The sequence below is a fragment of the Oncorhynchus kisutch genome, linkage group LG12, assembly GCF_002021735.2.
Source record: "Oncorhynchus kisutch isolate 150728-3 linkage group LG12, Okis_V2, whole genome shotgun sequence".
In the NCBI taxonomy this organism is placed as follows: Eukaryota; Metazoa; Chordata; class Actinopteri; order Salmoniformes; family Salmonidae; genus Oncorhynchus; species Oncorhynchus kisutch.
In genome coordinates, this window is record NC_034185.2 from 53,253,555 (window position 1) to 53,275,620 (window position 22,066).

The window sequence follows — 22,066 nt, forward strand, 5'->3', positions numbered from 1 at the left end:
CTTCAGGTGCATCTTCAGCTGCTGCTAGCAGGAGAATCTCTTCTCACACTGGGGTCAGCTGTATTGTTTCTCATCTGTGTGGACCCTCTGGTGTCTCTTCAGGTTGCCAGCATGGGCAAAGCGCATGTTACACTGGTTACAGCTGAAAGGTTTCTCCCCTGTGTGGACTCTTTGGTGCCTATTCAGACTGGACGATTGGGAGAAAGTGGCCCGGCATAGGTGACAGCCATATGGTTTCTCCCCCGTGTGCATCCTCTGGTGGATCTCCACCTGTTGGGGGAAACTGAAGGCTTTCCCACAGAAGGAACATGTGAAGCGCTTCTCTATGGCGCTGCCACCTTTACTGATTCTGTCTCTACTACTATCATTTGTCAATGGGCTTGTGTAGCCATTTAGTGTTGAGGAACTGGCATTGTCTGATGTTTGGTTTAACATAAGGAGAGTGTGAGGAGGATGAAGGCCAGGGAGTGTCTGTGTTGTCACAGGGTCCATGTTCCAGTTGATAGATCCTATAGGAGGCAGGCTGAAGGCAGCACCTGTTAGGGGGTTAACCTGAGGGGTCATCAGTCTCTCTGAATCACAACTATAGGAGCAGGACGGAGCATCGCTAGCCGAGTCTGTGTGTGTTCTCTCCCGCCCCATACCGACACCTTCCCGTCCCTGCAGACCAAAGCAATGCCTCGCCCTGGTCTCAGCCAGTCTGTTGTCATGGAGACTAAGTTCGGTTGTTGTTTTGTGTTCGACGGTCTGTTTCTGGTTAACAGTGTTGTTCCCCAGCCCAGAGTTCAAGACGCTGTCCCATCCACTGACCTCCACTATGTCGCCTCTGGTCCTGGCCTGCTCAGTGATGTTGTCCCTTAGGCCCTTGGCTGCACCGGTCTGGGTCTGGTAATCCAAGATGGTCGCCCAGTCTCCTCTGTTAGCCTCCAGCCAACCACCTACAGGAAGAGTTTAGAAAATAGACTTTACAAACATGACAGAGAACTCTACATATTACGTTTTTTTTGTCAATTACCTGGTAAAGTTAATACATTTTGTGTGTTTTTATATGCAAACATAAGTTGTATTGATTTCATTTGATGTATTGAATGAAGAAAAAAAAATAGGCGCATCACTTTTCAATGTGCTATATGTATTTCTCCCTTACCTTGCTCCCCCATCTTTAGTCCACTCAGCAGATCAATGCTATCTGGTCCGTCTTCTATTGTCTCCTCTTTGACCAGCAGCAGATCAGGCTTCCCATCCTCCATGTCTACTGACTGTAAGAGATACAGAGTGAGAGGATGTTGGATCAAGAAATCTGATATGAGCACCCTACTATGGGGATTGCTATGAGTACTATGCAAACATGATAGTTGATTTGATCACTTGATACTATTTAATGATTTGATAATTCAAAGGCATGGTTCCACACAAAATGAATCAAGACCTGGGCCCGTATCCACAAAGAGTATCGGAGTAGAAGTGCTGATCGAAGATCAGGTCCCCATTTGTTTACATTGTCATTCATTATGATCTAAAAAGAAAAACATCAACACTCCTAGATCAACACTCCTACTCTGAGAGGCTTTGTGGATACGGGCCCTGACCTAATACCATTCAGACAGTAGTTTACAGTGGACTCACCTCAGTGAGAATGTGTGTGGTCCTGTGCTGCTCAGCTGGTTCCTCTGTGGGTTGAGGACGAGGTGTAGTCTGGTTTTTCTCCATGACCATGGTCCCCTCAGGGTTCCCCAGACCCTCCTCACACCCCTCCTCCTTCACCAGCAGCATCTCTGGACCCTCCTCCTCCTGGAAGAGACATGTGATACAGACATACACTCCCTCAGGTATGTACACACAGATAATAAACACACTTTCAACATGGAGTGTTTACCCATCCCCACTACGTTTGAGTCCAATACTGTAATTACAGAATTACTTAATTGTTGTTAAGCCCATCATGGTGGACATGAATATGATGTTGTTGGTAAATATTAGTCGCCTATGATAAGTCAAAAGTCGTCATCAGCCAAACCCAACTAAACTATACAAAAATATAAACACAACACTCAACATTTTCAAAGATTTTACCGTTCATATAAGGAAATCAATCAACTGAAATAAATTAACTAGGCCCCAATCTATTGATTTCAAATGACTGGGCAGGGGTGCAGCCATGGGTGGGCCTTGGAGGGCATAGGCCCACCCACTTGGCAGCCAGGCCCAGCCAATCAGAATGAGTTTTTCCCCACAAAAGGGTTTTATTACAGACAGAAATACTCCTAGGCTGACGTGGTCTATAGCTGTGAGGCTGATTAGATGTACTACCAAATTCTCTAAAACGAAGTTGGAGGCAGTTTATGGTAGAGAAATTAACATTAGATTCTCTGGCAAAAGCTCTGGTGGACATTCCTGCAGTCAGCATGCCATTTGCACGCTCACTAAAAATTGAGACATCTGTAGTATTATGTTGTGACAAAACTGCACATTTTAAAGTGGCCTTTTATTGCCCCCAGCATAAGTTGCACCTGTGTAATGATTACACTGTTTAATCAACTTCTTGATTTGCCACACCTGTCAGGTGGATGGATTATCTTGGCTAAATATAAATGCTCACTAATAGGGGTGTAAACAGATTTGTGCATATAGAAATGAAACATAGGACCGACACTTTACATGTAGAGTTTATATTTTTTGACGTGTACAGTAGGTGTTTGTTTGTGTGTGGATTTTTGTAGGTATATTTAGTAAGTCTATAATGGTTATAAAGCACTGTTGTGTGTATGCAGAATAGGGTGAGATCGGATGTGATGTGTACTAAAGAAAATCTCAATGAAAGTCTTAAAATGGGACTTTTTATTCTGTTTTTATTAAACATAAACAAGTTTGAAAGCTGCAATATGTAACTTTTTGGGCAACCTGACAAAATTCACATAGAAATGTGAGTTATAGGTCTGTCTATAAGTCTAAGAAGTAGTAGATATGTTCTATATGAACTTTTTCTATGCTTCCCCTTTTTAAGTTTCATCTTTGCATCTTTTACACCAGCTTTAAAAAGCTGAAAATACAACATTTTTGGTTATGGAAAACATATTTCACAGCGGTTTAGATGGTACAATGATTCTCTACACAATGTCTACTTGCTTTGTCACAAACTATTAGAATTTTAGCAACCAGGAAATGGAAGAGTGATTTCTGCATTTTGCATCTTTAGATACACCATATGAAAACCATACATACAAAAAATCTGCATGAACTTGATCAACTGCATTAATTTTCTTATTAAAAGTGTCTTAGAAAATAATTAAGTAGTTGAATGGAAGTGATGAAAATAGGCACTTGTGAACATCATATAGCTTACACAGTACAAACACAATATGTAACTGTATTTTCAGGCTTATATATGCCTTATAAAGTGCCTGGTGAAGTCTACCCACCTCTTGCATTGTATACATACAGTATTAAATTGAACGTTTTTCCTACTGATCTACACAATCTACTCCACATTTTCAAAGTGAAAGAAAGATTATAGAACATAGTGTGGCAGCATTATGTTATGGGTATGCTTGTCACCGGCAGGGACTGGAGACTTTGTCAGGATCAAAAGAAATATGAAAGGAGCAAAGCCCAGGTAAAAGGTTAGAGGAAATCCCCCGTCAGTCTTCTGAAAACCTAACTCTGGGATAGTGTTTTATTGTTCAGCAGGACAATTATACACATTTAATGCCAAAGACACAGCAGAATAGCTTTCCAAGAGGTGTTGAGTATTCCTGAGTAGTCCAGTCTCAGTCCTGAACTAATTTGCTTGAAATTCAGAGACAAGGTTTGAATATTGCTCACCATCAATGATTCCCAACCAAATTTACTGAGCTTGAGCAATTTTTACCAAGAGTTGTGCAATTTCGGTTCCTAAGAGTTGTGCAAAGTTGGTAGAATCTTATTCAAAATGATTCACAGCTGTACTGGCTGCCAAAAGTGCTTCCACCAGGTATTAACTCTGGGTTGTGAAGACATATGCAATCAAGACATGGTCGTTTTTCAATTTTTTATACATTTGGAAAATTATCTATAATTTTTATTTCACTTTGAAAATGTGGAGTAGGTTGTGTAGATGGGTAGGAAAGAAACTCATGTAATCCCTTTTTAGATTTAATTTGAAGACAGCAAAATGGGAAGACTGTGCAAGGGATGTGTAGACTTTCACTAGCAACTGTATATCCCACAATGTCTGGATGCAATATTCCACCCAGGAATATTCAACACTGAAATCTGTTAAACTCAGTTCAGATACATGAGATGAGACACGACGGTCTTAAGGAGCTAGCTAGCTATTTTGCTACACATAGCTAGCCTATCTGACAAGTTATCATGGCCTCGATTCTGATCCAATTTAAGAGTGCATAAATGGAACATAATTCACTTTTAATGCGCTTTTCTCTTTATGCGTATTCTGACACCGAACCTAAACATTAGAACAGCATGCCATTCACCCACTATTTGTTTGAGGTGAAGCTCGAATAAATGAAGGTGTGAAGGAGCTGTATCTAGATACGCAGTATTCTGACCTTGACTTAATTCCCCCACCTTTACGCGCAAGGAAACCATGCACAAGGTCAAGCCAACCTGCCATATTCCAAGTGGAAAAAGTATTTACTTAATTTTTTCTGATAGAAATAACATCATTTTCCATGCACTGTAATTAAAAAATTGATAAGAGCTATTGGTAAGAGCTAGGTCAATGAGTAATCCGTTTGGAGAAGGGGATTGTAAATACACATGGCAATTGTTTTAGATTATTTTTCCTTATGATCCCCAGAGGAAAATGTGAAACCAGCCATATGGAAGCAAACCGAAAATCATATCAACATGACATGTATTGAGGGCCCTTTCCCACAGTGAAATAAGATATAAATAGCACTGCCGTTATTCAGAATTTTAATTGTGTGCCCTCATAATTTGCGTTTCTGGTGCATGTATTTCATGACGCTCACTTGCTACAAGTGGCAACTTTGTTGCATCATGTCATTGTAGAGGCACCATTACCGTAGAAACGGTCTCAACTGCACATCTCGTCTTCTTGATCTGAATGCCTCCTCTTTAGTCAGCTGTTGTACAACATAACATTCTAAAACTAGCTAGTTTTATCTTGTCTCATGTCGGCTGTTGCATCTGAACTGGGTTTAACTCTCGTTATTCCAAATGCATCTGTAGATCATTTGTACTGACAACAATAAAAATGTATCTTCGTCTTTAATGCAGGGTTTGATCTAAGCTATCCAGTGGAATGATTTTTCTGCTGGTGTATATTGAGGTATCTCCTCTCTGAGAACCTCTTCCCGCAGTGCGTACAGGCGAACGGCCTCTCTCCTGTGTGGACCTTCAGGTGCATCTTCAGGTGGTCCTGGCGGGAGAACCTCTTCTCACACTGGGGGCAGCTGTAGGGTTTCACCCCTGTGTGGACCCTCTGGTGCCTCTTCAGGCCACGAGCCTGGGCAAAGCGCATTTGACACTGGGTACAGCTGAAGGACTTCCCCCCTGTGTGGACCCTCTGGTGGATCTCCACCTTCTGGGGGCAGTTGAAGCCTTTGTTACAGAACATGCAGAAGAACCGTTTCTCTTTACTATTGCCTGATGTGGCTCCCCCTCCCAGAGACTGGGCTATAGCCCTGTGGTTTGAGTTCAATACCTGATCAAAAAGGATGCGGCCATGTGAATTAGAAGGTGCCATCGATGTGGACACTGAGTCGCGATCCCTGAACGCGTGCAAAGGGGAGTGGGTCGCAACATTTATTTTTGTCTCTAAAAAGTCTCTGGTGTTGCCCTGAGAGTGTCCTTCTCCTAAGTGAGTCTTGTTTGCATTCCATGTCAGAGGAGCGACGCCCTCCATTTTCACAGTCACCTCATCTACGACTATAACCTCCCCTTTCTTATCTAGGCAGCCTTCAGAGTCTAGACTATTACTGTACTGGTCCCAGTCCCCTCTAGACAGATCAGTCTGTGTCTCTAAACCCAAAGGCATGTTGCCAGGGTCCATCGCTGTAGTGTAAGAACAAGATGGATCATCACCGCCAGTGTCTAACATGTGACCATAGCCATCCCCACGGGAATGAACCATCCTCTGGCTCTGGTGAAATACCGGTAAATACTCTGAGCCTGAAGCAGGAGGACAGCCCAGTTGCCCCTGCCCCAGTCTCTCTGTGTCTGATATGTGGTCAGATCCTCTGTGTAAGAGCCTTTGTGTTACAGTTAAAGGCTTGGTGTCTGTCTCTGATTTGAGGACGGCGTCGGGCCTTCCACTGACCTCCGTGATGCTGCGTTGGGTCCTGGGCTGGGGCGCAGAGGTGGTGGGGTCCTCCATGGCTTCATAGGGCGCACCAGCCACTCCAGTCTGGATGTCTCCACTTTGCATTGGGCACTCTCCTTCAGACCTGTGCTGCGTGACCCCAGGACCTGCATCCTCTGCATCTGCAGACTGAAACAGGGATTGTATAACATTGTTGTCGGGAAGTCTCACAACATCTCCTATGGCAGAACAATTAGGATGTAAGCAAATTAATAGCTGAGGGGAGCCTTTCTGAAATAAACTGGTCACATTTGATATAACACTATTACACTAACCTCTATCACGATAATGTGCTGGGTTGAGGTTCCACTCCCCTCATCAACATTATCTGGTTGGTCATCTATCCATGTATTGTGTCCTGCTGGCTTCACAAAGCTCCTGTGGCCTCCAGGGAGCTGTCCTTCACCCGAGAGAGTGATTGGGGTAAAAGAGCTGGTTAGGTTAGCTACTGTCAAATGTCTAGAATTGACAAGGATATACGTTTAACAATTTGCATAATTTATTGATAAACTATTTATAGACTGATTATGTTCCATGCATCCTATTGTTTTCATTGAGTAAATAATAGGAATGCAGTAAATCAAGTATCTGGTTATAATATGATATTGTGTCTTCGTGCAATATAGTTAAGTAATGAGGGGAATTACTGCATATTATCCAAAAACGGATCATGACCCAATTCTGGGTAACACATCTGAACACATGTACAGAGGGGAAACGGGCGACAGGCCGCTAAGCCTTGGCCTTCTGCTAAATGTACCTCTTGCCATTCCTCTGTATCGGTCGAGGATCTTGACACTACTGGGACGACTGGCGAGGACGCGCTCCCGTGCCACCTTCAGTTCGAGTAGCTGTAGTTTCCTCCGCAATGCCCGGTTTTCTTTTTGGCTTTGAGAAATTTCCAAACGAAACACTGCATAGTCGTCGTCTACGAGTTTACAGATGTCAGCCACGGCTGCATTCGCTAGAACCTCCATAATGGAGGCTATTTCAGTGTGAAAAACCATACAGTCAGCCATTGTTAGCAGCTAGGTAGCTAACGTTACCTAGATAACATATATCAACCAAGTCCTCAACGCGAATTAAACACTACCTAAGTATGTGATGCTGTGCAGTTACACGAGTCATAGTTTGAGTTCCAGGGTTTTAATAAACGTCTAAATAACAACAATGAAAACGCTAACGTGGTAATTGTTATTGGTCACTTTACATTTCCGTTTACACTGAAGAGAAATTATGTTATTGGGTGGAGTCATAGCTCATAGGGTGTGGCTAAATGAAAAACGGTACTATCGTTATCTTTTGATCTGAGAGCAGACCTGTTTAGAAATAAGTGTGTTAGCAAGAACAGAGTAGAATAAAATACAATACAATATAATTACTTTATTCAATTTACATCACCTCAGTAAGGTAAATAGTCAACTGTCTTAGAAATGTTTGGGGGCATCTGAAGCTAATTTCCTGCATTTCTACACAATCTAATAAGAATATCATATTTTTCTAAATGTATACATGAATGTGGATGCTACCATCGTTACAGATCATTCTGAATGAATTATGATGAATGAGAAAGCTATAGAAATTTCATACACCTCTCCTGTTATTGTAATGGTGAGAGGTTAGTATGTCTTGGGGTATGATATTTGTGCGTCTAACTTTCTCACTAATCATTATTCACGATTCATTCACGATTATCCGTAATCAGTGTAGCATCCACATTAACTTAGAAGGGTTTATAAACATTATATTATTATTTACAATAAAAGTGACTCCAAAATGACACAATATATTATGTACAATTAATTTATATTGACAAAAACATTTCTGTACACAACCAAAACAAACAGCAAATGCATCCAACAAATGTGTATTGTCACAAGCTTGATTTAGTCATTGCGTGCTATGAATGTGGGACCAAATACTTAACTTTAATACACATAAGTGCATTTGTCCCAATACTTTTGCTCCTCTAAAATGGGGGGACTATGTAAAAGAAAATTGCTGTAATGGTTTACCCAATATGGATGAAAATACCCTCAAATGAAAGCTGACATTCTGCACTTTGACTTCATCAAGCCTTGTTTGAGTTCAAGTCCACAATTTGAGTATAGAGCCAAAAGAATAAAAAATGCTTCACTGTCCAAAGAATAATGGGCGACACTGTAATTCATATCATAGGCATAATAGTACCGTAGAGCTCATTTTACTTGCACACAATATATCTGGATCTCCCTGTCCTGCCTCTAGGGGTCCACAACCCAACACACCCCACCCAGCTTTAGGATCTTAGTGAAACATTCATTATTGGTTACAATAATGATCAGTTCCGTGTGTTAGGCCAAGGCCAGAGTGACAACCAACAGTAAGGCAGACACCCAGAACTGAGCAGCCCAGCATCTAGGGATAGCCTAAATAGGCATAGGCATCCCCCCTGACTTGGGCATGTTTTCAATACAGACTCCTTTTGTCGTACAGTATTCCAAAAAAAGGCATCCATAATTTACAAATGTTGCACAGTATATCGTTAAACTTGTAATAAATCAAGTGATACATAACTTGACATTTCGGCCATCATTGTGACATTGTGGGAGGATTACCAACCTTCCAATTAAGGGCAATGGATGTCTTAGCCGCTATAAAGGCTAGGTTACACAGTTTCTTCTGATAAGTCTCCAGTATCAATATTTCCAAACAACAACAAAAAAACAGGTAGAAAGGAGAATATGTAGAAATGCCAGCCTTCACAAGAGCATAACATATGCAAATATGTCCCCTTTTGTGTTTTACATCTCCAGCAGTGGAATTACATTTCTCAGTGCATGATATTCAGTTTAACTGGCATATAGTATGTTCTATGGATGGTCTTAAACTGCAGTAGTTTATGTCTGAAATGATATGAACATGACTGGGCATTCAAATATATCTGTATCCATTCATTATCCTCAATAGTCTCCCAGGTCTTCCTCACATTTCTGTTTTACATATTGTCATTGGGAAAAGCCTCTATCAACCCTTGAAACAGATTGGGAATCAACTAAGCTTTGACAGCCTGCCTTAAAATATAGTGAACAAAAATAAACACAACATGCAACAATTTCAACGGTTTTAAAGAGTTACGGTTCATAAGGAAATCAGTCCATGAAATTCATTAATTAGGCCATAATCTATGGATTTTACATGACTGAGCAGGGGAGCAGCCAAGGGAGGGCCTGGGAGGGCATAGACACACCCACTTTCTAGTCAGGCCCAACCACTGGGGAGCCAGGCCCAGCCAATCAGAATTTGTTTTTCCCAGACAAAAGGGCTTTATTATAGACAGAATTACTCCTCAGTTTCATCAGCTGTCCGGGTGGCTGGTCTCAGACGATCCCGCAGGAGAAGAAGCCAAATGTGGAGGTCCTGGGCTGGTGTGGTTACACATGGTCTGCGGTTGTGAGGTCGGTTGGACATACTGCCAAATTCTCTAAAACAACGTTGGAGGTGGCTTATGGTAGAGAAATGAACATTAGATTCTCTGGCAATATTGATAGAATAGCGTTTTTTTTGCGTTGTTTGTAACTTATTTTGTCCATAATATTGCTGCTACCATCGCTTATGACTGAAAAGAGCTTCTGGATATCAGAACAATGATTACTCACCTCCAACTGGACTCAGATTTTTTCTTTAATGTGTCCGACGCAAAGGATATACTGCTTCTCCGAGACCAATCCTAAATCCCTGTCATTCATGTGAATAAAATACGGAAATACAGGGGGCGGAGATCGGAGTGCCTTGTGAGAATTAGTTGGTGAGTGGGTAACCTGCCTCTACCAACCGTTCTATTGGCCAACGTGCAATCACTGGAAAATAAACTGGATGATCTCCGCTCAAGACTATCCTACCAACTGGACATTAAACTGTAATATCTTATGTTTTACAGAGTTGTGTCTTAACGACGACACAGATAATATACAGTTGACTGGGTTTTCCTTTCCTCTGGCGACGCCATCCCCACAGTGACCGTACGTACATATCCCAAACAGAAGCCATGGATTACAGGCAACATCCGCACTGACCTAAAGGCTAGAGCTGCCGCTTTCAAGGAGCGGGACACTAATCCGGACGCTTATAAGAAATCCCGCTATGCCCTCAGACGAACCATCAAACAGGCCATGCGTCAATACAGGACTAAGATTGAATCCTACTACACCGGCTCTGACGCTGGTCGGATGTGACAGGGCTTGCAAACTATTACGGATTACAAAGTGAAACCCAGCCGCCAAGTGACGCGAGCATACCAGACGAGCTCAACGCCTTTTATGCTTGCTTCGAGGCAAGCAACACTAAAGCATGCATGAGAGCACCAGCTGTTCCAGACGACTGTGTGATCACGCTCTCTCCATAGCCAATGTGAGGAAGACCTTTTAAATGAGTCAACATTCAAAAAGCCACAGCGTCAGACCTGGCAAGTGTATTCATTGACATTTTCAACCTCTCCCTGACTGAGTCTGTAATACCTACATGTTTCAAGCAGACCACCATAGTCCCTGTGCCCAAGAAAGCTAAGGTAACCTGCCTAAATGATTACCGCCCCATTGCACTCACGTCGGTAGCCAATAAGTGCTTTGAGAGGCTGGTCATGGCTCACATCAACACCATCCTCCAGGAAACTCTAGACCCACTCCAATTCGCATACCGCCCCAACAGATCCACAGATCACGCAATCACACTCCATACTGCCTTTTACCACCTGGATAAAAGGAACACCAATGTAAGAATGTTGTTCATTGACCAAAAGGTTAGCGTTCAACACCAGAGCGCCCACAAAGCTCAGCACCTTGGGACTAAACACCTCCCTCCGCAACTGGATCCTGGACTTCCTGACGGGCAGCACCCAGGTGGCAAGGGTAGGCAACAACACATCTGCAATGCTGATCCTCAACACTGGGGCCCCTCAGGGGTGCGTGCTTAGTCCCCCCCCCCCCCCTGTACTGCCTGTTCACCCACGACTGCATGGCCAAGCACAACTCCAACACCCTCATTAAGTTTGCTGATGACACAACAGTGGTAGGCCTGATCATCGACAATGATGAGACAGCCAATAGGGAGGAGGTCAGAGTCCTTACCCCAATCTACCCCCGCAAATTGACTCGGTTCCGGTATCCCCTGTATATAGCCTCAGTTGCTACTGTTTGTTGACATGGCTTTCAAAGACCTTAGAAACGCAGGGTAGGATAGATATGGGTCTGTAGCAATTTGGGTCTAGATTGTCTCCCCCTTTGAAGAGAGGGATGACAGACGCAGCTTTCCAATCTATGGGAATCTCAGACGATATGAAAGAGAAGTTGAACAGGCTAGTAATAGGGGTTGCAACAATTTCAGCAGATAATATTAAAAAGAGAGGGTCCAGATTGTCTAGCCCGGCTGATTTGTAGGGGTCCAGGTTTTGCAGTTCTTTAAGAACATCAGCTATCTGGATTTGGGTGAAGGATAAATAGGGGAGGCTTGGGCGAGTTGCTGTGGGGAGTGCAGGGCTGTTGACCGGGATAGGGTTAGCCAGGTGGAAAGCATGGCCAGCCGTAGAAAAATGCTTTTTGAATTTCTCAATTCAAGGTGGATTTATCGGTGGTGACAGATCTTGGTTGAAAACAGCAGAGGTGTATTTGGAGGGCAAGTTGGTTAGGATGATGTCTATGAGTGTGCCTGTGTTTATGAATTTGGGGTTGTACCTGGTGGGTTCATTGACAATTTGTGAGAGATTGAGGGCATCAAGCTTAGATTGTAGGATGGCCGGGGTGTTAAGCATGTCCCAGTTTAGGTCACCTAGCAGCACTACCTCTGAAGATAGATGGGTGGCAATCAGTTCACATATGGTGTCCAGGGCACAGCTGGGGGCAGAGGGTGGTCTATAGCAAGCGGCAATGGCGAGAGACTTGTTTCTGGAAAAGTGGATTTTTGAAAGTAGAAGCTCGGATTTTGGGTACAGACCTGGATCGTAAGACAGAACTCTGCAGGCTCTCTCTGCAGTAGATTGCCACACCGTCCCCTTTGGCAGTTCTGTCTTGTCGGGAAATGTTATAGTTAGGGATGGACATTTCAGGGTTTTTGGTGGTCTTCTTGAGCTAGGATTCATACACGGCTAGGACATCCAGGTTGGCAGAGTGTGCTAGGGTCTGGGGCTAGGGTCTGCTGAGGTCTGGGGCTCCATGCAAGATCTCACCTCGTGGGGAATCAATGGTCATGAGGAAGGTGAGGGATCAGCCCGGAACTACATGGCAGGACCTGGTCAATGACCTGAAGAGAGCTGGGACCACAGTCTCAAAGAAAACCATTAGTAACACACTACACCGTCATGGATTAAAATCCTGCAGCGCACGCAAGGTCCCCCTGCTCAAGCCAGCGCATGTCCAGGCCCGTCTGAAGTTTGCCAATGACAATTTGGATGATCCAGAGGAGGAATGGGAGAAGGTCTTTTTTTTATTTTTTTTTATTTTTTTTAACCTTTATTTAACTAGGCAAGTCAGTTAAGAACAAATTCTTATTTTCAATGACGGCCTAGGAACAGTGGGTTAACTGCCTGTTCAGGGGCAGAACGACAGATTTGTACCTTGTCAGCTCAGGGGTTTGAACTTGCAACCTTCCAGTTACTAGTCCAACGCTCTAACCACTAGGCTACGCTCTAACCACTAGGCTATTTTTGTCTGATGAGACAAAAATAGAGCTTTTTGGTCTAAACTCCACTCGCCGTGTTTGGAGGAAGAAGAAGGATGAGTACAACCCCAAGAACACCATCCCAACCATGAAGCATGGCGGTGGAAACATCATTCTTTGGGGATGCTTTTCTGCAAAGGAGACAGGACGACTGCACCATATTGAGGGGAGGATGGATGGGGCCATGATTCGCGACATCTTGGCCAACAACCTCCTTCCCTCAGTAAGAGCACTGAAGATGGGTCGTGGCTGGGTCTTCCAGCATGACAACGACCCGAAACACACAGCCAGGGCAACTAAGGAGTGGCTCCGTAAGAAGCATCTCAAGGTCCTGGAGTGGCCTAGCCAGTCTGGAGTGGCCTAGCCAGCAAATTAATTACTTAAAAATCATACAATGGGATTTTCTGGATTTTGTTTTAGATTCCGTCTATCACAGTTGAAGTGTACCTATGATAACAATTACAGACCTCTACATGCTTTGTAAGTAGGAAAACCTGCAAAATCGTCAGTGTATCAAATACTTGTTCTCCCCACTGTAGTAGCTAGTTAGCTGGCTAGCATCTGTTGGGGTTCCGATTCAGGCGACATTTCAGAAGACGGATCAGCAGGGCTCCGTATGGTGGGTATAGTGGCCAAAGAATTTGTCAGATGGGCCTCTTAAACTAACAGTCAGACGTACTTTAGACAGCTAGCGGGCCATGGCTAACTAGTAGCCAGTTAGCTGGCTAGCTTTTGATGAGTTCTTAAGTATAAAAATAGCAGATCCGTACCACATTGGGTGAGACAGGTTGCAGGAGAGTATATTCAGTCTGTAGATAGAAAGTGATATTAAAATATTAAATATGTATACGAGGAAAAAAACGAACAAGGAAAAACAATGTTTACAAGGGACAGGATGGGACAAGACAAAAACACACGTCCGACTGCTACGCCATCTTGAAGTTTATGGAATTGTGGCTTCTTCCTTGCTGAGCGGCCTTTCAGGTTATGTCGATATAGTAGTTGTTTTACTGTGGATATAGATACTTTTGTACCTGTTTCCTCCATCTTCACAAATTCCTTTGCTGTTGTTCTTTGGATTGATTTACACTTTTCACACCAAAGTACGTTCATCTATAGGAGACAGAATGCGTCTCCTTCCTGAGCAGTATGACGGCTGCGTGGTCCCATGGTGTTTATACTTGCGTACTATTGTTTGTACAGATGAACGTGGTACCTTCAGACATTTGGAAATTGCTCCCAAGGATGAACCAGCCTTGTGGAGGTCAACAAATTTTTTTCTGAGTTCTTGGCTGATTTCCTTTGATTTTCCCATGATGTCAAGCAAAGAGGCACTGACTTTGAAGGTAGGCCTTGAAATACATCCACAGGTACACTCCCAATTGACTCAAATAGTTTATTTACAAGAAATTTGTGGAGTGGTTGAAAAACGAGTTTTAATGACTCCAACCTAAGTGTATGTAAACTTCCGACTTCAACTGTAGCTCCGCATTGACATGAATGGTAACTGATGCAAGCAGTAGAATCAGATTTAAAAAGCAGGTACAAATACACTTTATGGAACAACAGGGACAGTGAAGACACACAAAGGTACAGACACATGCATACGCACACATTGTGATATTGTTGTATGGTGGTTTTGAACATTTTGTGTTGTGGATATGTGGTGGTGTAGGGATGTTATATGATGTACTGTTTTATCTTTAGCTCATTCAGTACAAACATAGTTCACTGTTTTATCTGTTGTTTTACATGTAATGTGGGTGCTTTGGTGTGTTTGGACCCCAGGAAGAGTAGCTGATGCCATTGGGATCCTTTGTCTTAAGTGTGGGACCATGCCTTCAAATGATCAAATCACCGCCTAGAGTCGATGGACGCACCTGTGTGCCAATGTAATTAACATAATACACAAATCCCTATCGAAATCAGTCTGTTTAAGGTAGAGATATGTTTTTTTGCATTGGATGTGTGTCAATCTGCCTATGTCGGCCTTCCCCATCTGCCGTGGAAAGTGGCAAAGCTACAGTGTTGTTTGTCAGATCAGCAGACATCCCAAAACTCTTTCTTCTCATGAAAACGGATTGTCCGACAAACTAATATGACCAGTCTAGGGAAAGAGGAGGCTCTGACGAACACGCTGGTGTTCTCCGTTTTGCCTCGTGGAACTCGTCGCCAACTTGTGTTTGTAGTGTCCAAACCGTTTCGGCTACAAACTGATATGACCCAACTGTAGAAAGGGGAGATAAGTTTTGTTCTACGACCCCCACAAGTTTCACAGGACTTGTCTGAAGGTAACCTGGTACCGGTTAAAAACATTTATGGGAAGTAGTTTTGTGTCTGCAAAAAAGGGTTAAATATGTGTACAAAAAAATCATATCTCCTACATATAGGACAGACACTTTAAACCGTAAGATGAAAGAGAAGGGATCTTGGTTGCCATCACAGCTCAAAAGGGTATGTTAAATTAAATAGGGATGCGTGTTGTTCTTTGAAATACGGTACTGTTTATTAGGTTACACAAAGTGGTGTAAAGTACTTAAGGAAAAATACTTTAAAGTACTACTCAAGTAGTTTTTTGGGGTATCTGTACTTTATATTTAACACATTTTACTTCACTACATTCCTTAAGAAAATATAGTACTTTTTACTCCATACATTTTCCTTGACATCTAAAAGTACTCGTTACATTTTGAATGCTTAGCATGACAGGAAAATAGTCAAATTTATGCACTTATCAAGAGAACATCCCTGGTCATCCCTACGGTCTCTAATCTGGCGGACTCACTAAACACACTGTGCCCGCGGCTTTCAGTAAATAAATAAAACAAGAAAATGGTGCCATCTGGTTTGCTTAATATAAGGAATTTGAAATTATTTATACTTGTACTTTTGATACTTAATATATTTTAAACCAAATACTTGTATACTTTTACTTAAGTATAATTTTACTGGGTGACGTTTACTTGAGTCATTTTCTATTAAGGTATCTTTACTTTTACTCAAGTAGAATTGTTGGGTACTTTTTCCACCACTGATTACACATCATATCTCCTATGAGTATCTTTCAAACTGAGAACAGACTTGTTTAGAAAGAACAGTGTGATAGTAAGTACAGGTCAACCGATTAATCGGAATGACCGATTAATTAGGGCCGATTTCAAGTTTTCATAATAATCGGAAATCTGTATTTTTGGACACCGATTTGCCGATTTTTATTTTTTTAACTAGGCAAGTCAGTTAATAACACATTCTTATTTTCAATGATGGCCTAGAAACGGTGGGTTAACTGCCTTGTTCAGGGGCAGAATGACAGATTTTTACCTTGTCAGCTCGGGGATTCAATCTTGCAACCTTACAGTTAACTTGTCCAACGCTCTAACCACCTGATTACATTTCACTCCACGAGGAGACTGCCTGTTACGCAAATTCAGTAAGAAGCCAAGGTAAGTTGCTAGCTAGCATTAAACTTATCTTATATAAAAAAAAAAGAATCAATCATAATAACTAGTTAACTACAGATGGTTGATGATATTACTAGTTTATTTAGCATGTCCAGCGTTGCATATAACCGCAAAAAATGACTGTCTTGCTCCAATGTGTACCTAACCATAAACATCAATGCCTTTCTTAAAATCAATACACAGAAGTATATATTTTTAAACCTGCATATTTAGCTAAAAGAAATCCAGGTTAGCAGGCAATATTAACCAGGTGAAATTGTGTCACTTCTCTTGCGTTCATTGCACGCAGAGTCAGTGTATATGCAAAAGTTTGGGCCGCCTAATTTGCCAGAATTTTATGTAATTATGACATAACATTGAAGGTTGTGCAATGTAACAGGAATATTTAGATTTATGGATGCCACCAGTTAGATAATGTACAGAGCGTTTTGCCAGCAGCTCGTCGCTGTGTGTTACGAATCCCTTTTGGCCCGACAGTCTAGGGGGGATGGTAATGAGACCCGTAACATAACTCATGCAAATTATTATTGTGACAAAGTAAAAGTGTGAACGAAATAACCACGACAATAGAAATCTACCGTCAAACTCCAGGTTTATTTATAAACACACGGTAATGGGGGGGAGCAGGAAAAGGGGCTGAGCTGGACCCAAGGAAAGAAACAATAAATATACAAAAACACCCCTAAGCTAGACTAGCCTACTTTAACAACAGCTAACTAACCAAAAATACAGTGGGTGGTCCGCCCAGTTCTAACTAGTGTATTTAACAAAGTTCACCTACGGGTAGTGTATGCCCATGGGCGACTTGTCTTGGTTTCCCCCTTTTCCCACCAGCAACAAACAAACACCATAACCAAAAACAATACTCACAGGTGATGACAAAGTGCTATGGAGGTGCTCAAACAAAAGAGAGGTTAAGACACAAAGCGAGAGTGAAACACAGAGACCTACAGACATGGCATTTACAGAGAGATTGAGCTCTAGAGCAAACAAATGATGGGGTTTTTAAACCATGGGGAAGGAACTGTGATAGGGTAGGAAATAGGAGGTGTGTCTTCTGATTGATTGTTTACTGATTGGGGAGTGATGATTTTCACCTGTGAGGGGAGAAGGAGAGAAAAGAAACACACACACAGGATACACACACACACAGGATAACTGTATCCGTAACACTGTGCTTCAAGCATTGAGCTGTTTATGACTTCAAGCCTATCAACTCCCGAGATTAGGCTGGTGTAACCAATGTGAAATGGCTAGCTAGTTAGCGGAGTGCGCGCTATTAGCGTTTCAAACGTCACTCGCTCTGAGACTTGGAGTGGTTGTTCCCCTTGCTCTGCAAGGGCCGCGGCTTTTGTGGAGCGATGGGTAACGCTGCTTCTAGGGTGGCTGTTGTCGATGTGTTCCTGGTTCGAGCCCAGGTAGGGGCGAGGAGAGGGACGGAAGCTATACTGTTACACTGGCAATACTAAAGTGCCTATAAAAACATTCAATAGTCAAAGGTATATGAAATACAAATCGTATAGAGAGAAATTGTCCTATAATTCCTATAATAACTACAACCTAAAACTTCTTACCTGGGAATATTGAAGACTCATGTTAAAAGGAACCACCAGCTTTCATATGTTCTCATGTTCTGAGCAAGGAAATTAAACGTTAGCTTTCTTACATGGCATATATTGCACTTTTACTTTCTTCTCCAACACTTTGTTTTTGCATTATTTAAACCAAATTGAACATGTTTAATTTTATTAGAGGCAAAATTGATTTAGATGTATTATATTATGTTAAAATAAGTGTTCATTCAGTATTGTTGTAATTGTCATTATTACAAATAAAAAAAACTTTATTTTTTTTTTTTTTTTTTTTTTTAAATCATCCGATTAATCGGCATCGGCTTTTTTGGTCCTCCAATAATCGGTATCGGTATCAGCGTTGAAAAATCATAATCAGTCGACCTCTAATAGTAAGAATAGAGTAGAAAATAATAGAATGACTTTATTCCATCTACATCACCTCAGTAAGGTAAATATTAAACTGTCCTTGTTCTAGCCTAGGTTTACTGTCTCTCTGAAAACATGTATTTACACAAGCCTGTTTCAAATGACAAGTTACCAAAGGGTTAATGAGGGGTATGTGGTTAATTACCCTCTTATCCCAAGACACTTCACACGATAACTATAATATATACAATCAGAATATAACCATTCTAAAGAATGGTTCCCAGAAATCCTCTGTGTACATCTCAAGCCACACTGCTACGAATTCTTCCCGTTGTGGACACTTATGTCTGGTAAGGTTAGTCAGGAAAGAGAAGCTCTTGTAACAGTTTGCACTTGAAGGGCCTCTCCTTGGTGTGAAATGTCTGATGCTCCTTCAAATAGTTTGCCCTAGTGAAGCACTTCCCACACGTGGGAAAGGAGTAGGACTTGTCGGCGTCCGTCCTAACATTGGGCCACTCATGTTGTGACCCAATGACACCAGATGAGGTAGAAGCAGGACCCACCACCCTCAGGTGGTGAGTCTTTGAGATCCATCCTTGATCTCTAGCCATTGTTTGGGTGTTGTTGGGATTGTTATAGGTTAGGTACCTCTTGTGATGAATGCCCATCCTGACCCTGTCTGTATTCGTGGGGTAACCATGACCAGGTAAGCTAGACCCAGGTCCAGGCTGTCTATGAACCCAGTCACCAGGCTTTAGACGAGACCCTGAAGGAGAAGACAGACTTGCTGATATACTACCACCAGGGGCGTCTCCCACTGCTCTCTGTGAAGGCTAAAGCCCAGGGTGACCTGCTCTGTTCATCATGGATACTGTGGTGTTTGTATCATAGGAACAGGAGGATCTATCTCTATCAGCCCCAGGCCCTGCTTCATCCCTGCACTGAGACTGTGAAGAGAAGGGTCTGGGCTGCGGACTGGATCCCTGACTGGAGCCTCTGTCTCTCTGATGACCACCAGGACTGAGGTTGTTCAGTCCACCTGTCCACTGGTTGTCTTCTGTGTGGTGGTGGAGTCTCTGTCCCTCGGGGTTGGGTCCTGGTTCCGACTCAAGAAGGAACCATGACGGCTCTTGATCCAGTGTTCTGATCTGGGGCAAGGTTTGGTGACCAGTCACCTCAGAGATCCAGTCTCTCCTACCAGCAACACCGGATATCAGCAGGTCCTCATGGACTGTAGACTGTAAAAACAAATTGAACAGACGAGCATTTAAAAGTTTATATATATTAAAATAAAACAAACTCTTTGCTGTACACACAGAAACATGACATGATATTATAAAATGTTTACCACAGTCAAGCTCATCCCTAACACTGTGATTCAAGTACCTAACAATATTTTCAATTTTTTTGTTGTAGTTTTACCCCCTTTTCTCCCCAATTTCGTGGTATCCAATTGGTAGTTACAGTCTTGTCTCATCGCTGCAAGTCCCGTACGGACTCGGGGGAGACGAAGGTCGAGAGCCGTGCGTCCTCCGAAAGACAACCCAATCAAGCCGCACTGCTTCTCGACACAATGCCCGCTTAACCCGGAAACTAGCCACACCAATGTGTCAGAGGAAACACCGTACACCTGGCGACTGTGTCATCGTCCATGCGCCCGGCCCGCCACAGGAGTCGCTAGAGAGCGATGGGACAAGGACAATACGGCCGGCCACACCCTCCCCTAACCGGAACTACGCTGGGCCAAATGGGTCTCCCTGTCTCGGCCGGCTGCAACACAGCCTGCGCCACTCTGGAGCCCCCCCCCCAGCCCAGCATTGAGAACACTGTCCCATCCACTGACCTCCACCAAGTCGCCTCTGGTTGTGACCTGCTCAGTGATGTTGTCCCCTGGGCCCTTGGCTGCATCCGTCTGAGTCTAGGAATCCAAGATGGTCGATCCCTGTCTCCTCTATTAGCCTCTAGCCAACCACCTGCAGGAAGAGTTTACAAAATAGACTTTACAAACATGGTAGAGAAAACTCTACATATGGAGTTGTTTTAGTCAATTACCTGGTGAAGTTCATACATTATAATGTGTGTTTTTGTATGTAAACACAAGTTGTATTGATTTCATTTTATGAATGAAGACACCTTGTTCCCCCATCTTTAGTCCACTCAGCAGATCAATGCTCTCTGGTCTGTCTATTGTCTCCTTTGACCAGCAGCAGATCAGGCTTTCCATCTTCCATGTCTACTGACTGTAAGAGATACAGAGTGAGAGGATGTTAGATCAAGAAATCTGATATGAGCACCCTGCTATGGAGCACATTCTGATTGGGTAATGAGGGATTGCTATGAGTACTATGCAAACATGTTAGTTGATCTGATTGACACTTGACACTCTTTAATGGTTTGATCATTTAAAAGCATGGTCCCACACTTAAGACAAAATGTATCAAGACCTGGGCCCGTATCCACGAAGAGTCTCAGAGTAAAAGTGCTGATCGAGGATCAGGTCCTCACCTGTCTATATAGTCTTATTCATTATGATCTAAAATGCAAAACTAATCCAAGATCAGCACTCCTACTCAGAGAGGCTTTGTGGATACGGGCCCTAATACCACAGTAGTTTACATTGGGCTCACCTCAGTGAGACTGTGTGTGGTCCTGTGCTGCTCAGCTGGTTCCTCTGTGGGTTCAGGGGGAGGAGTAGACTGGTTGTCCTCCATGACCATGGTCCCCTCAGGGCTACCCACACCCTCCTCCTTCACCAGCAGCAACTCTGGACCCTCCTCCTCTTGGAAGAGATAGGTGATACAGATCACACAGACATACACTCCCTCAGTGTTTACCCATTCCCACTACATTTGATTCCTATACTGATTGATTTTATTTGTCTATAAAATGTTTATAATTATATAAACTCAGCAAAAAAAGAAACATCCTCTCACTGTCAACTGTGTTTATTTTCAGCAAACTTAAAATGGGTAAATATTTGTATGAACATATGATTCAACAAAATCAAAAGTAACAGTCAATATCTGGTGTGGCCACCAGCTGCATTAAGTACTTGTTAGTTGGATTTATCTGTTAATTGAATGATTAGAATATTCCACCCTGAAACATATAATTGTATGGAATTGATTAGAATGTATAAAATTATAATCAATAAATGTGTGGTTCTAGTCAGAATTAGGGTAAAACAATATAGCTAATGTTTATGTCTTTATGGTATTTTAAACACAGACTGTCTGAGCAAAATCCGGCGCCGACCTGACTAGAGATTTGGGAGAGAACGGGGAGTACGTCTCAAGGTCAAGGTCTCCCTAATCTCTGTCGGCTGGGTAGTGAGACAGTATGTGCGTAGGATACCTTCTGTTTGTATGTATGTGCGTAGGATATCTACTGTTTGTGTGGAAGTATGTTGTCAGCTATAAAATGGATGTCTTTGTATTCTTGACTTTAGAACGTTCCCGTGAATAAACCTTTTTGACTATTTTAGCTGGGCCTCCGTCTGTTTCATTCGATCTGTACCTTACAAATACTAGGTCGCAGACTGAGTAGTATAATTGAATTGGGTTATGAATGAACATTGAGAACATAATTCTCTTGACAGTACTGCAGTGCATCTCCTCCTCATGGACTGAACCAGATTTGCCCGTTATTGC

The 22,066-nt window shown here is 42.7% G+C and overlaps 2 protein-coding genes across 18 annotated transcripts in view; one reads left to right on the plus strand and one right to left on the minus strand.

The window, feature by feature from the left end:
• Positions 1–22,066, plus strand: part of LOC109901251 (zinc finger protein 583-like) — an 880,650-nt gene that overhangs the window by 495,671 nt on the left and 362,913 nt on the right. The gene's annotated exons all lie outside the window — the stretch shown is intronic.
• The window catches only part of LOC109901169 (zinc finger protein 629-like), a 247,635-nt gene that overhangs the window by 209,054 nt on the left and 16,515 nt on the right, over positions 1–22,066 (minus strand). The window contains exons 1-6 of one of the 4 annotated variants that reach the window (XM_031836502.1): positions 7,086–7,553; positions 6,601–6,725; positions 6,284–6,454; positions 1,627–1,791; positions 1,148–1,259; positions 811–938 (exon numbers count right to left, since the gene is read on the minus strand). In XM_031836502.1, coding sequence (XP_031692362.1) covers positions 811–938; positions 1,148–1,259; positions 1,627–1,791; positions 6,284–6,454; positions 6,601–6,725; positions 7,086–7,344 — 960 coding nt within the window. In that variant the 5' untranslated portion in view covers positions 7,345–7,553. Of the gene's footprint in view, positions 1–810; positions 939–1,147; positions 1,260–1,626; positions 1,792–6,283; positions 6,455–6,600; positions 6,726–7,085; positions 7,554–18,127; positions 19,655–20,259; positions 20,390–20,549; positions 20,657–21,043; positions 21,196–22,066 lie in introns of those variants that run through there. The other 3 variants (XR_004211794.1, XM_031836501.1, XM_031836505.1) reach the window with 3 other exon arrangements.